Source organism: Haliotis asinina, chromosome 12 (genome assembly GCF_037392515.1).
Source record: "Haliotis asinina isolate JCU_RB_2024 chromosome 12, JCU_Hal_asi_v2, whole genome shotgun sequence".
NCBI lineage: Eukaryota > Metazoa > Mollusca > Gastropoda > Lepetellida > Haliotidae > Haliotis > Haliotis asinina.
The window spans coordinates 36,981,515-36,995,970 of NC_090291.1; the positions used below are offsets into that span (position 1 = coordinate 36,981,515).

Sequence of the window (14,456 nt, forward strand, 5' to 3'; positions counted from 1 at the left end):
TACCAGGAAAGGAAACATGCCCAGTACTGATTTTGTTGTCAATCTCACCATTTCTGTCCACCTTTGGGTATGGGTGAGCCAAATAAAGTCCAGAACAGGTTCGAATCCGGGAAGATTTTCGGTTGCAATTACACAGCTATGAGCGGAATGAAATGTTAAGGTTCAAGCTTAAACTTTCTTTTGGCTGACACCTTACGTGACAGCGCTTCTTTGTGGGTTTCTCCTTAGGCACAAGAAGTCATATACATTTAATCAAAATTAATGCTGTGCCACAATGTTGGCTGTATCCAAAGTTGAACTGTTAATACACAGTTCAAATCTGTTTTCAGTTCGTCAGTTCTTGTCAATATGCATAAGGGCAAAAGAATACGCCCTCTTCACACCAGTTTAAATGCCACTGAATTAAACCAAAGGTATTTTCTCTAAATCGACAGTTTAAAACGTTAGCTACAACGTAAACTTGTACAATTCTCTAAGGTACTAATTAATAGTTAATGGAAATTTTCTACATAAATCTAAATACACAAACACAGTGGCGTCCCTGCACTCTGAGATTATTTAAACTTGCTATCTTTACAGTCATGGGCACAGAATTAAGTAAAGCCTTGGAGCGAGACTAGCTACAACGGAAAGCTATAACTGTTACATTCTCTAGAAGCAGAATAGAATCCAACTGTTTGAGTAACCAACATTGCATTGACCCAAGGGGAGATAATGCCATAAACAGGAAGTAATGGAGATTTAGAGATTTGACAGAACTGCTCTTGACAGGCAGACCTCCCATGTTCGCTGTTATTGCTGCACCACCTAAAGTATGCTGAACACCATGTGTTGATTTGATAACTAACGGAGACAGGAGATCAAACTGTCACAAACTGCTGAGGTTAGGATTGCCGGACTAAGATGTTTGCAGACTTTCATTGACAGCTGCAACTTCTCAAGATGCCCGTGAAGATTGGCAAAATGTTGATGTGCGGGCAGACCGGTGTTGGGAAGACATCGATGGTTGAGCAGCTGCTGTATGCGAATCACGTCATCGAAGCCACGGTGAGGCGTCATCATCCGACTGATTTTGTATAGTGGTTTATCATCAACCACAGTGGAAACATATTTCTCCTGAAGTTTATCTAAGAGCCATGATAGGTTTCTACCATCACGACATGACACAACATCGCGATGTTTAGTGATTTCGTAACTGTAGGATATAGGGTTATGTCTGGACCCGTGAATATCCGGGGTAGAATAGATCTTCAGCAACCCATGCTTGAAGTGAGAGCCAACTAACGGAATGGTCACGGTTGCTGAGTTGATTGACACATGTCATCAATTCCCAATAATTCTGAGTGCAGCGTAAAACAAAACTCACTCAGTCAGTCACTAGATCGTACTACAGTGGAAGCTGTCTAAACCGGTACTCATCGGGACTGAAGAATTAATCCAGTTTAGAACTGATGATAAATGTACATGCCAGGGATGGGACTGAGATTTTATGCCAGTGTTGACAACTTGCCGGTTTGGACAGATGTCGGTTTTGACAGCTTCCACTGTAGTCTATTGGGGCTCTCCAATATACTAGAACTTGTCACATTAGACAGTACAAAACATTCAACTCTACAAGAGGAGACAGAATTTGAAACTTCTATTTGCACTTTTCTTGTGCGTATCATAATACTTGATTGACATTATTGGAGCCTAAGATTTGTGTTGTACAAGTTTTGCATACTTTGCAAATCAAGGGTCACAAATATCTGTATATGATCTGCTGTACAAAAGAAAGTATACACCCATATGTTTGTTCGTTATGAAAAATGAAACATGCATGAAATATTTATGTGATGGTGATGCATTTGATATGGGTCTTATATGTGTACTGTCAGTGAGTATCTTACAATACATGACATGCACATGATGTGACAAGGAACACTGAGAGAGTGATTAGTTTTCACACATTGTATCCATATGGGTAATTGAAACCAGGGAATCTTTGACATTATGAGCGAGTGTTTTTACCACTTGGCTGCCCCACCAACCACTGAGGACAGTGGTTCAAAAGTGGTTATGATGAGAAACTTTCCACATAATCTATATCCCCAGGGCTTGCATTTTGAAAATAATACATGTACCACAGGATATGTACCATGGTCCTATCAATGAAAATGTTCTTGCTTTTCATTAACTTTTTTTCCAACCAATCAAACATTGTGAGACAGACATCCTTTCCATCGAAAAAGATTTTGAGAACTTTCTCTTGTGTCAGTTTTTCAGTATTGAAATTATGCAGATGCGATCACTATGGATGGGACTGACCACCATGTCATTGATATGGCAAATATATAAGATGGGATTAGGTTTTCTAACCTCTTTTAATGCAAATACAGTCTTCAGCTAATGTATGGCACTTTTGACCATCTTAGCGCAAAGAGAACTTCGGGAAAATCTAGGCCCTGGTTTATAACTTTCATTTTGATTGGTAAACTAAATGTATTAATGTTGCCGATCAATTGGGCAAACTGAAATGAAAGTTACACATTTCGTGCTCAAACATGAGAAAGGATCCACGGGTTGTTGTAGGTTTGACAAAAGTGTAAACCTGAAGATATAGAGGATAAGCTGCCCAGTGATGTTTCATATATTAGAGTTGTTAATGAATATTCATGGCTTATGTATTCTCCACTTGTTTATGTCATAATGCTTGTTTTCATAAATGATGATGATGATGATGTTAGTTTACTTCATATAGGATTTTGTTTTAGTGACAAGTATATTCATTTTGAATTGTTTTTAAGTGGTTCTGTACTGATGATTGTGATGCCAAGTATTTTCACACCATAAGGCCAAGCCAAAATCACCAGTCAAAGTAATATTCCTTTTTAATTTCTAAAAGCATTATACTTTTGGCAAATTAAATGAAGTGTTTCAAGGGCCATAAAACCCCCAATCCAAAACAATTTTTAATGTAAGTTTACATATTTGGCCGTTTGAATTTCTGTTTATTTGTTTTCTTATTCATGAAAAAACATGACTGGCAGATCCGTAAAACAAGAAATAAAACTGGTCTGGCCTAATGTATTAAGACCACTTAAATGACTTTAATCAGTCATTTCAGCAGTATTTGCTTAGTGAACCTTCAGTTTGTAATATAATCATAGAGAATTTGTTAGATCAGTCTGGCATGGAAACATCAGTAATTAGGAGTGATTTAATCACTGATCAATGACGATTCTGTATTTCTATAAATGTTGTTATGTACCCATGTTATGTATCCATGTTGTTGTTTAGCCAATGCAGGCCACCATAGAAGACATCTACACTGCTGTGATTGAGACTGATCGTGGCGTAAAGGAGAAAATCCGCATCTTCGACATCGGAGGCCTTGTAAGTCTTCTCAGATACAATATTATCCAAAAAACAGGTTCAACCTCAATTCTCCAAAAACGTAAATCTCCCTTGCATTTTGTTAAACATATTTTGAGTGAGTGTGTTTGGGTTTACACCTCTTTTAGCAATATTCCAGGGATATCATAGTGGGGGACACCAGAAATTTTGGGGAATCAAACCCAGGTCTTCACTAAATATGTTTTGAGACCAGTTTTGAATAATAACATGCTGTACAGAATATAAATTATAACCTTCACAGAAATAACAAGTGCTAGTGCTCTCCTGAAAACATATCATTATACCATAAAACTTTGTCATTCTTGGCAATAATCAATAATTCTGATGTTTGTTACTCTTAATTCTTGTCCTGAGAAAATATGGTTTGGACCATTTGACTTGATTCTTGATGTTGAGGTTACATTTTTTGACATTGCCATGGTTTTGTGAAGGTTCCATCTGTTATGTGTTACAGGATGGGACCAACACAGATTTACCAAAACACTACCTCAACTTTCCCGATGTAAGTATACCAATCAATGGAATAAATATTGGAGTACCATGTTAGTTATTACTCAGTATTTATCTGTTTAAAACATTAATATGAGATCTGTAAATTTCATCTTTGTTAAAGCTTACATACAACCTTACCAACAAACTAACCATGATTAAAACACAATTATCATTTATTAATAACATATAATATACGTTGCTGATTATGCAAGAGTAAATGAACAAAATTATAAGTGTACAATCGCAAATCAAAAGTGCAATATTTTGTTCTTGGGTTTTTCTACCCTTTAAATGAAGCACTCAGGATACCAAGCCCAGTCAGAGTGGGTGGGCGTGCCCTAAATGTACTGAAAACTTTCATCGGCTGGTTCATTTGCCAATAGACTCAGGGCTCTTTGTTTATGGTGTATAGCCTGAAAGGCATTAAAGTTCAAATTGCTTGTGGTCAATGACTGAAATTGTATATCGCATATTGTCATTAGCAGACAGGCAGGCAGACACTAAGATGTCATTGAAACAAACATTGATATTTGTCTGTGAAACAGGCTGCTTATCACAATCAACATGCTTTTTTATGTAACAAGTAGATTATTTACTATTTGTTGTTTGTGTTCACAACCAAGGTTAGACTACTCCAGCTTACAGCCTCTTAATCAGCGCCTAGATTTTCGAAGCACTCTTAGATAGCACTAAGATAGTTGTAAGTTAATGTTAATGTGTGGGACTTACAACTACGTTAGCGATAAGAGAGCTTCGAAAATCTAGGCCCAGGGCAACCCTGGTTCAAGCCTCATGAACCTATTTATGCACATGCACGCAGCATAGCACAGCTGTTGGAACCACTTTTCAAACCAGGGCCGTGTCCCTCAAGGTGATCATAGCGGAACGACAGTCATAACTCCCATACTTTAACATTGATTTGTGACTATTGTAGTGCTATGACCGCCTTGAGGAACAGGCCCTGCTGGACTTTTCCTTAGTGAATCGTTTGAACTCCAATTGTGTGGAATTTCTTCAATACATTATTTTTCAGCTTTCTAAGTTGAATTTGCATTTTGGATAATTTGTTACTGTAAGTCCATACCAAAAGGTATCAGAATCTGCAAAGTTGTGTTTTTCATTGCATGTAAGCTTTATATTTCTCCCTTGATTTGTATTATGTATGGGAAATGAAAGAAAAGGCCCCTTCATATCCTCCACTCTTTCTCTGTTATAACTGGTTGTTCCAGTTTATAGTAATCTCTGTTACAGGGCTTTGTGCTGGTTTATGATGTAACAAACTTTGAGTCTTTCAAGAAACTGGACAAACTGAAGCGAGACATTGACAAAACAAGGGACAAGAAGGAGGTGAGGTGATGTTGTCATTAACAGTCCTTTCCTGATGTAGGGCCCCTGGGACAGCATAGGTCCGATGCATGTTGACAAACTAACCATACAAAGCATTCAGGGTGGGATGTTTGCCCATGCTAGCCACCTCTTGTTTGCCTTGTTCAGAGTTGATAATTTATATCATATACCCGTAACATCCCTGTGGCATAAATCTTCTCATTCACTCTTATAGCTGCCATGTGATGAAATGGTGTTTATGTCCTGCTGAAGATTATTTTTCTTATGTAGGGTGCATAAGAGTGCACATGCTACTGTAGACATACCAACATACACTAAAAAAACCCATGTCACAGTTTACTGTCTCATAGTGCCTTTTGACATGACCCAAACAGGGACTGAACCTCTGATTTCTGTGCCTCAGGCAAACGCTAAATCCTGCTGACCATTAAGACAAGGACACATATCCCTTCATAAAAGGGAATAAATAGGAACCTAACCATGACGTAATTTCTTTCACATAAGGTTTTTTATTTGAAAGTAGCTTGACACCTCATGTTCTCCTGGCAGTTTATTGAAACTGTGCCATCTAAGGAGTAACTATTTAATGTGTTTCATGAAATTTTAGTTCTGGCTCTGCTTCACTTGGTTTTGTCAAATTTGTGCAGATGATAAATCTTGTATTTTGCCTGGAATATTCTTCCACAGATTCACATCATCGTCATTGGCAACAAGAGTGAGTTAACAGAACACCGACAGGTGGACTTCAACACCGCCATGGCCTGGGCTGGCAAGGAGAAATGTAAGTAATTATGTTTGTGTGTGTGTGATTGAGTGAGTGAGTATGGGTTTATGCTGCACCAAGCAATATGTGCTGTCATTGACATAGAACATATATATAAGTAAGTATGAGTAATATATAAGTATAGGGTATAATATAAGTATGTTATAATGGTATCATAAGAGGCGACTAGTGGGACTGGGTGATCAGACTCTCTTCACTTGTTTGATGCATATCATTGTAATCTAATTGTATAGCCTGTCTGTCTGGCCTACAGTCTGCTAGTTGAAATATTTTTAAGTGCAGTGTTAAACAACAAACAAATGATATCTGCTTGTGATGTAATTCACTACTCTATTATCAGTGCGACTCTGGGAAGTCTCTGTCACAAACCGCCAGTCTCTTGTTGAACCATTTGTGTGGCTGGCATCCAAGATCACAACTCCACCTAGTGAGTATCTGTGGCCATGTGTCAGGGATTATTGGAGCTGTATAGAAATATCAGTAGTTAAAAGATGTTTACCTCATATTATGCATATTGTCTTTTATTACTCACCCGTTGAAGATATCACTGTTTAATAATTTTACAAACTTATCACACATTATTTAATAACATCACGTAATGCTGTACGTCAAAGTGATTTACAGTTATGACGTCACAATGCTAATAACTCTGTCAAAATAGTTTTAGACCTTGCTAGACCCGCGGAAAGCTAATAGTCTTCACTCTCCTTGAATTCTTAGGAAAGAATATCTTTGCTGGACATTATTTTGCTAATGTTGGGTGAGTAATAAATAAAATATTAAACAATGTCCCATGTGATACCATATTTCTGAAACTTGTGAATGGTATCAGTATCAAACTCGCTTTCGCTCATTAAATACCAAACCATTCACTTGTTTCATAAATATGGTAATACATTACATTAATACATTAATACATAGTACATTGTTTAGTACTCTCTATTTATCATCCAAAACTGTGTTCCACAGGAGGTATTGCTTTTGTTAGATCAGACTTGCTAGGAGATATCGCTTTGACAGTAGATTTGCACGATGTCCTGACAGTGCCATGACATCATGAACTTGATGATGTCACAATGCTAAGACATTGATGCACTGCAAATCTAATGCCAGTGCTGTGTTGAGAGATGTATGTTTTTAATTCAAAACTAATGAAGAATGATTTGAGATGATAAATAGAATCTCACCCTCATGTCTACTGGTATCAATTATATCAACAATTGTTGATAAAGGTAAAAATATCCTCGGGAAGCCTCGGATATCTGTTGCTTTATCAACTCGTGTTGATATGATTGATATCAGTAGACACTGGGTGAGATTCTCTATGTATTTTATTTTGTTATCCAAAACTGTGCCACAGGAGATATTCCTTGTGTGAGATCAAAAGGATATGTCCTAGGAGGTGACATCACAATGCTGTAACATCACTGTGTAGCAAGTCTAATGGTAGTACTGTGTTCAGACATTTTTCATTGAAAAGTAATGAAGAGTGATTTTTGATGATAAATAGTATCTAACCCTTGTGGCTTTTGATGAAAATCTTGTCACAAGAAGTGTTCATGCGAAGATGAACGTTAAGAAGAATCTGATTGCTACTTGTTTCCAACTTTGTTATCCAGTTTTATTTGGCTCATTTCAGAGGAAATTCATATACTGTTAATATGAAATATAATATGATATATACATCATGAATATGTTAATGTTATGATCTCAAACAATGGAAACCTTGCATGATGAAATTCGAATTTCATGAATTAGCATCAGTATTGATGATAACTTACCCAGCACAGACTAAATTGTAAACATACTTGCAAACATGTATTCACATATATATATTTTTTGCAGGCAAGTCGACATTCCTGCCAACCAGGAAAGCCAAGTCTGTGAGTCTGGAGAGCTAGACGGTTCAGATCAAGATGTTCATGGTCATGTTCATCCCGTTATGCTACATGTTAGGTCTTGTAATGCCATTGCATGGTCCTATGATCAATTCACAATGGTTTTGCATCAGTCACTTAACTTATGTCTGCCGGTTGCTAACTTTCAAACTTAAGATCCCCCTGCTGTCATTTTGTTATCAGAAAGAACTTGGGAGAATTAAAATCATTTTTGTTAGTTTTATGATAACTTAACCAGACAGTTAACTTAAAGTGCTAAGGTGAAAGGGATACAACTGCAGGTGTATAAGGGCTTCATGAAACAGTTCAAGCTGGGAAAATTCAGATTCAAAGAATTTATTGTTTAATTTGGTGGTTTGCAAACGGATGAAATAGGTTGCAATAAGAATGTTGCAATGAGTCAACTTTAAACTGCTGTATGCAATATACTGTTGTATTTACCACAGTGCCAATGGTCTGCAGCTTCTGTAGACAAGGGGGACAACTGACCATTAATGTTTTCACTTTCACTGCCACTGTCATAGTAGGTTAAGTCTCTTGTCATGCTTATTTGTGTCTACATATTAGATACATGCTGTTGTATGCCATTAAACACACTGACCACACGGAGGGCAATCAAATATCTTGTATAATGTCTGCTGCTGCAGAAATGTATACAAAGACATTTGCTCATGTTTTTTTGCTTTAAACAGGAGCAGCATGTCGTTATGAATGTTTTCTGTAACTGATGGTTATTGCTCATCAAAAGAAAATCTGTATTGCCATGACTACACAATGCCATTTAGAATGTGGTCAAATGTAACATATATTATATTTGGGATTTCACTTTCTTAGTTAAGTACAAATTTTAGTACTTTTTGAGTTGAGTCCCATCTGAGATTCGAACTTAATCCAAAAAGTACTAGAATTTGTACTTTACTAAAACAGTGTAATCCCAAATATAACATATGTTACATCAGTATAGGCATGTCCATAATTTCAAAGTGCTTCATAATAAGAATAATAATAAGACACCGAAGGAGAAAGACAAATGGGTAAGAATTACTTGAGCAGGATATAGATACCGGTACATACAATTATAGAAATCAAAAGATATCCCTTACAGTTTATGATGATGTAATAATGGGGTTTTTTTTCTTAGCTTTTGGCCTATTCATCTTGTTAACACTGGGATGACAAGGGTCCTTATTGAGGTGTGGGAGTCAACTTAGTATTAAGATAGCTTTCTTCAACAGAACCCTGTAGTTCAAGTTTGATGATGTTCAGCCTTTATTTTTGTTGCAAAAAGTAATGACTACCTAGTCTGTAGTATTACCAAGCTGAGACTTATCGAGGTCCCACCTGTAGACCCTGCTATGTGGCAAGATACAGTCCCTAGAGACTAGTAGTGCATGCTGTAGGCCTGATGTATTGTTACCAAACATCATGGTATAACTGTTATATCCCATATATGCTGCATAGTGATAATGTTGTTTATTATGTTGATGATAGTGTTTACAGAATAAAGTTTAAACCATGGTTCACTTAGTTTTTTTGTGTTTAAACAGATCAGACATTTTATTTTGCCTAAAATGATATCTGTCATATCAGGGAACAGGATATTAACCTTTAAAGTCTGTTTGTGTGGAGAACAGGTCAAAGGGGCCAAAGAAAAGTAAAAACTCTAATTAACTTAGCCTCATAATTATTCGTTTCACGGCCATACAGTATAAGCAGAATAACGAATAATACCGAGCCTGAGTTTACTTAGACTAAACATCACTTACCAAAGAAATTTACAATGAAACATTATGCATACGGAAATATCAAATGAGATGTGTATATTGGAATGCGATTCAGCGCTGTAGTGGACATACAACACTAAAAGCACGCACTGACATTTTGAAGGCTACAATAAAGAACACGAATATGCAAAGGGGCGATGTGGTTTGTTGGTCCAGTTGACAGCTCAGTTGCGTGAACTTTCGTTAAGTTTATCTGTGCATGCTTAATGAGTGAGTTTAGTTTTACGACGCAGTCAGCAATATTCCACCTATATGGCGCCGGTCTGTAAAAAATTGTCTGGACCAGACAATCCAGGAATCAACAGCACGGGCATCGATCTACGATCTGGGATACGATGACAGGTATCAACCACGTCAGTGAGCCTGGCCGCGCGACCCCGTCAGTCACCTTTTACGACAAGCATAGGTTAGTGAAGATCAGTTCTAACCCATGCCTTCACGGGTCCAGGACTTAGAGGAAAGTATATAACTATTTTATGTTCTAGCCCTAAACTAAAATACGGCTAGATTCCTGCATAGATAATTGAGAAGTGATCCAATACATGTCTGCTAATCGTTGTATCCACTATGGGGCGGGGCTGTTGGGTAGCCTAGTGGTTAAAGCGTTCGCTCTTTTCGACGTAGACCCGTGTTCGATTCCCTACATGGGTACAATATGTGAAGACCATTTCTAATGTCCCTCTCAGTGATATCACAGGAATATTGCGAAAAGCGGCGTAAAACCTAACTCACTCACTATGAGACGATGGTGTAGCCAAATAATTAAAGCCAAATAATTAAAGCCAAATAATTAAAGCGTCACTTCGTCACGTTGAAGATCCTCCACATGGGTACAATGTTTGAAGCTCGTTTCTTGTGTCACCGACGTGATATTGCTAAAAGCGACGTATAACCGTATTCCGCCTACTATGCCATTTATGAAATAATCTAACTTAATTCACTATGGCTGCTTGATTTAGGGGTTTGATTGATTGAGGATCGACGAGTCATGATAAATGCTATCAACTTTAGGATGTTTTATCATACATAGGTCACTCCGATATCAAACTCCATGCCTAAATACTTTTCATACCTGAAATACATCTATCTGGGGCACGGTAATAAGCAAACAGTCTACATACGTGGGTCTTATAGGTACTCCTCGTGTTTAACAACCGTAAATCGTTCTTAAGATTAACACAAATCCTAAACTAGAAATTGACCTCACATGTTGTACTGACGCATGGAAGCGAACGCTTTGACCACGAGCGAAGTTACCCAACCCGCTAAAAGACTTAGGGGCACCTGCCATTCTGGGAATCCACGATCACTCTAGCGCTGACAAACCAGGAATCACCATAATAACGAATCAGGTATTCAAAGAAACTGTTTTCGGATTCCAGGTCAAAAGCGACGGAATAGAGACGTTTTCTACTGTATACTCTGACCTAACGATTACAGGGTAGCAGTACGTCCACGATTTGCGTATTACATTCGATTGTCTTAGTTGCGTATCAGATTGTCTTAGTTGCGTATGAGATTGTCTTAGTTGCCAATCTGACTTGACTAAGGTGCGAATCACATCGTCTTAGTAAATTATGTGATTGTCTAAACTGATTATCTAATTGTTTTACCTGCGAGTGGGATTGTTTTAGTTGACTGTATATCTGTATTAACTGCACCATCTGAGTTCCTAAGTGCACTTGCTTGTCCTCGTCGCATATCTAATCTTATAATTGTGTTAACTGCACAAGAGACGGTTTGGCCGATGGCGTTTTCACGACATAAATGTCACGTATATTGTATTTTTCGGTCATCTCTTTTGAAACTTGACTTAAAGGGAAGGGAACCAGGGTCACATCTTCTTCAAAATTACATCTCTATGGCGACCGATGCTAATCTATTTTGGTACTGTCCACGGTAGTCTATGGTTTAACCTCTAGAATGGGGTCGTTTTGATAAGAAAACTACACTTGACTTAACTAGAAAAGAAATGCTAGTCAGGCGCGTAGCAAACCATTTTTTCGTGTAAGCCCGATAGGTTGTAAAGCTTTACATTTAGATAATACCGAGGGCTTGTGTAAGCCGGGCTTACGATCATGTGTAAACCGAGCTTTTGTTTATAACAGTAGCTACGTCTGTGCGGCCGGCTCAACATACGTCCCTGCCAGTGAACCTGTAGGGAATCTCCACTTGCTTCATGTAGGGCAATGTCGTTACGATGAACTCTGTGCAAATAATCTATGCAAAAATATAATTTTGAGACTGTGGGGTACACTATGTCCACGGCATTATATAGGTAATAAACATTCGCATGTATGAGGGTGTACAGCCATGGATCTTCTGTGGGTTTTGTCAGATATCTGCCATTTGGTGCATGAGATCCAGGGTTTAGAAAACAGACATGACTCCTTGTGCGACAACCCGGACGGTGTGTAGACTTAAATTAATAACAGGCCACAGTATAGTGAAGATATATAAAATTAGCGTATACCTACCAATGACACCGTCATACTGGAGTATTTAGTCAGCTGTTGGGGGAAACATTAATATTGATTACTCGCTCTGACATATGTTTCGTGGAGAAACACAAACTGAAACCTACATCAGTGGCCATATGTCCGTCTGTCCGTCCAGTAAAAGTGCTCTCTCTCTCTTTGTCACCACCCCCCACCCCCACCCCCCTCCCCTCGCCTCCGTGGGTCTTTCTCTCCCGCTTTCCGTCGCCACGTCTTGTACACTATATACAACTACGACAGGCGTACTTGTTACTGTGTTTTCAAAGCTGTTTTTTCCTGGTTTGGCAAACCATTAGACATTTTCAACCAATCGCACATGTATACTGCTCCAATTCCTACATATGTCGCCTGCAATGCCTAATTATGCAAGTTATGCACGATACTTTCTGGTACTGACTATGTGATATAGTGGATGTAAGTAACACTGTTTAAAACCGCTCCTTCGTGGTGCTGAGAAGCTCAGGCTTGTCGGTCCAGGGTTACGTCCTTGTGTAGGTCGTGTCTTTTCTTAGGTTAAATGTATAATGTATACATAACACTTCCTCCACAAGTCACACATCTCTGTTCCTTGAACCCTTGTTCTCTGTGCTACAGGCATGAACGGGTAGTCATTGGACTAGAAATTAGTCCCTGAAAATATAGAATTTTGGCAGAAACAATTCCTATTAAGTTTAAAAATGAACAAACCGTCAAAAGGTAGATAATCTAGACTTGATTTACGTTGCAGAAAGGGCTAGACAGAAGGGGAAATAGTTCTGTTCAGGGACTGTGAGACAGACTAGGTTGCCGTCTTAGTGGTAGTATATCATGTCTATACTAAACGAGTTATTATTCAAAACACATACAGACTCTCTGATATTAGAGACAGACTAGGTTGCCGGGTTAGTGGTAGTATATCATGTCTATACTAAACGAGTTATTATTCAAAACACATACAGACTCTCTGATATTAGAGACAGACTAGGTTGCCGTCGGCACGCAGAGTTGTTTCTAAGCTTTGCTTAAAACATAGACATGTTACATTTTCCGTAATATTTCGACCGGACAAGTGAACACGCAGCTAAATGAGTAATATGAATTTAGCTTCAGTCAAAATAGTGTGCTTCTCAATATCATTTTTTATCGATTGCTGTTTGTAGGGATACCATAACAAACAACCTCTATTTACATCCCGACATAAATATGAAACATCACACGTGCACTTGCTCCATGCACGTAATTTGTCTCACTGTCCATGTACCATCATGTTTGCCTCTCCACCTACTGTCAGTTGCAGGCTACCCGTGAAGATCCGGACTGGTCCTCAGTAGCCCATGTTTGTCGTACAAGGCGACTAAGGGCATCGGGTGGTCAGGCTCACTGACTTAGCTGACACATGTCATCGTATCCCAATATGTTCATGAGGTTGATCAATGGTTTGTCTGGTCCAGGCTCGGTTATTTATAGACCGCCGTCATATAGCTGTAAACATTACGGCGCAAAACAACAAACAAACAACAACAGTCAGGCTGCAATCATATTGACTGTTTCCATGAATGTTATGTATGACTAAGCGTTAGTTACATGAATATGTGCATTGATAGTTGAAGCAGCAGGTGTACTCTCTGCTTAATGATGTTTAATTATGAAGGGAATATATTTGCATATTTTCGTCAGTCCCTACACAGAGTGAGACAGTCACTTAATGTTCTACCACCATGTACTTTTGACTATAATTGAAGCTACAATTACATCACTTTTTTCACTTTTTCACTTTTTTCATTTGGATACGCACGTGCATGGAATCAAGCAATCGATCAATAAATCATTCAATCAACCAACCAACCAACCAACCAATTAATACATCAATTAATCAATCATCAAATTAATCAATCTTTGTTTACAGTACTGAAAAGGCCGCGTAGGCCTATAGTACATTTATGCTTACAGTAGCAAAGGATTATCGTAAATAATATCACATTTGTAATGCAGAGGATCTGATATTCATTGCATGGTACGTATACGTGTATATGTACATTGCAAGATACTTTGTGACTGTTTGATCGTGAGATGACATGAGGGTATAGAATTTGTATACACACTGGTTCAATATGCTACTGTATGTTTAAATGAACTATAAGCTTATGACCTTTCCAGCATTGTAAGTGATGGTTGATTGCATGTGGATTCCAAATTTGAATTATTCACAAGTGACTTGCATTGCTCAGAGGCGACCAAGTGGGTTAGGGGCCTATGACTGGCTATCGAATGTGATCTT

The 14,456-nt window shown here is 38.2% G+C and overlaps 1 protein-coding gene across 1 annotated transcript; it reads left to right on the forward strand.

The window, feature by feature from the left end:
- Window positions 1-703: 703 nt before the first annotated feature.
- Window positions 704-9,435, forward strand: LOC137258059 (NF-kappa-B inhibitor-interacting Ras-like protein 2). The gene is made up of 7 exons (XM_067795608.1): window positions 704-1,047; window positions 3,280-3,375; window positions 3,851-3,898; window positions 5,140-5,235; window positions 5,923-6,016; window positions 6,360-6,446; window positions 7,865-9,435. The coding sequence occupies exons 1-7, from the start codon at window positions 943-945 to the stop codon at window positions 7,918-7,920; spliced, it is 582 nt and encodes a 193-aa protein (XP_067651709.1). The 5' UTR covers window positions 704-942; the 3' UTR covers window positions 7,921-9,435.
- The last annotated feature ends 5,021 nt before the right edge of the window (window positions 9,436-14,456 follow it).

Bases quoted from the DNA above. Each gene is read 5' to 3' on its own strand.
- LOC137258059 (XM_067795608.1), top strand. From the start codon at position 943: ATGCCCGTGAAGATTGGCAAAATGTTGATGTGCGGGCAGACCGGTGTT. The intron at 5,236-5,922 runs GTGAGGTGATGT...ATTCTTCCACAG, and splicing joins AAACAAGGGACAAGAAGGAG to ATTCACATCATCGTCATTGG. The intron at 6,447-7,864 runs GTGAGTATCTGT...TATTTTTTGCAG, and splicing joins CAAGATCACAACTCCACCTA to GCAAGTCGACATTCCTGCCA.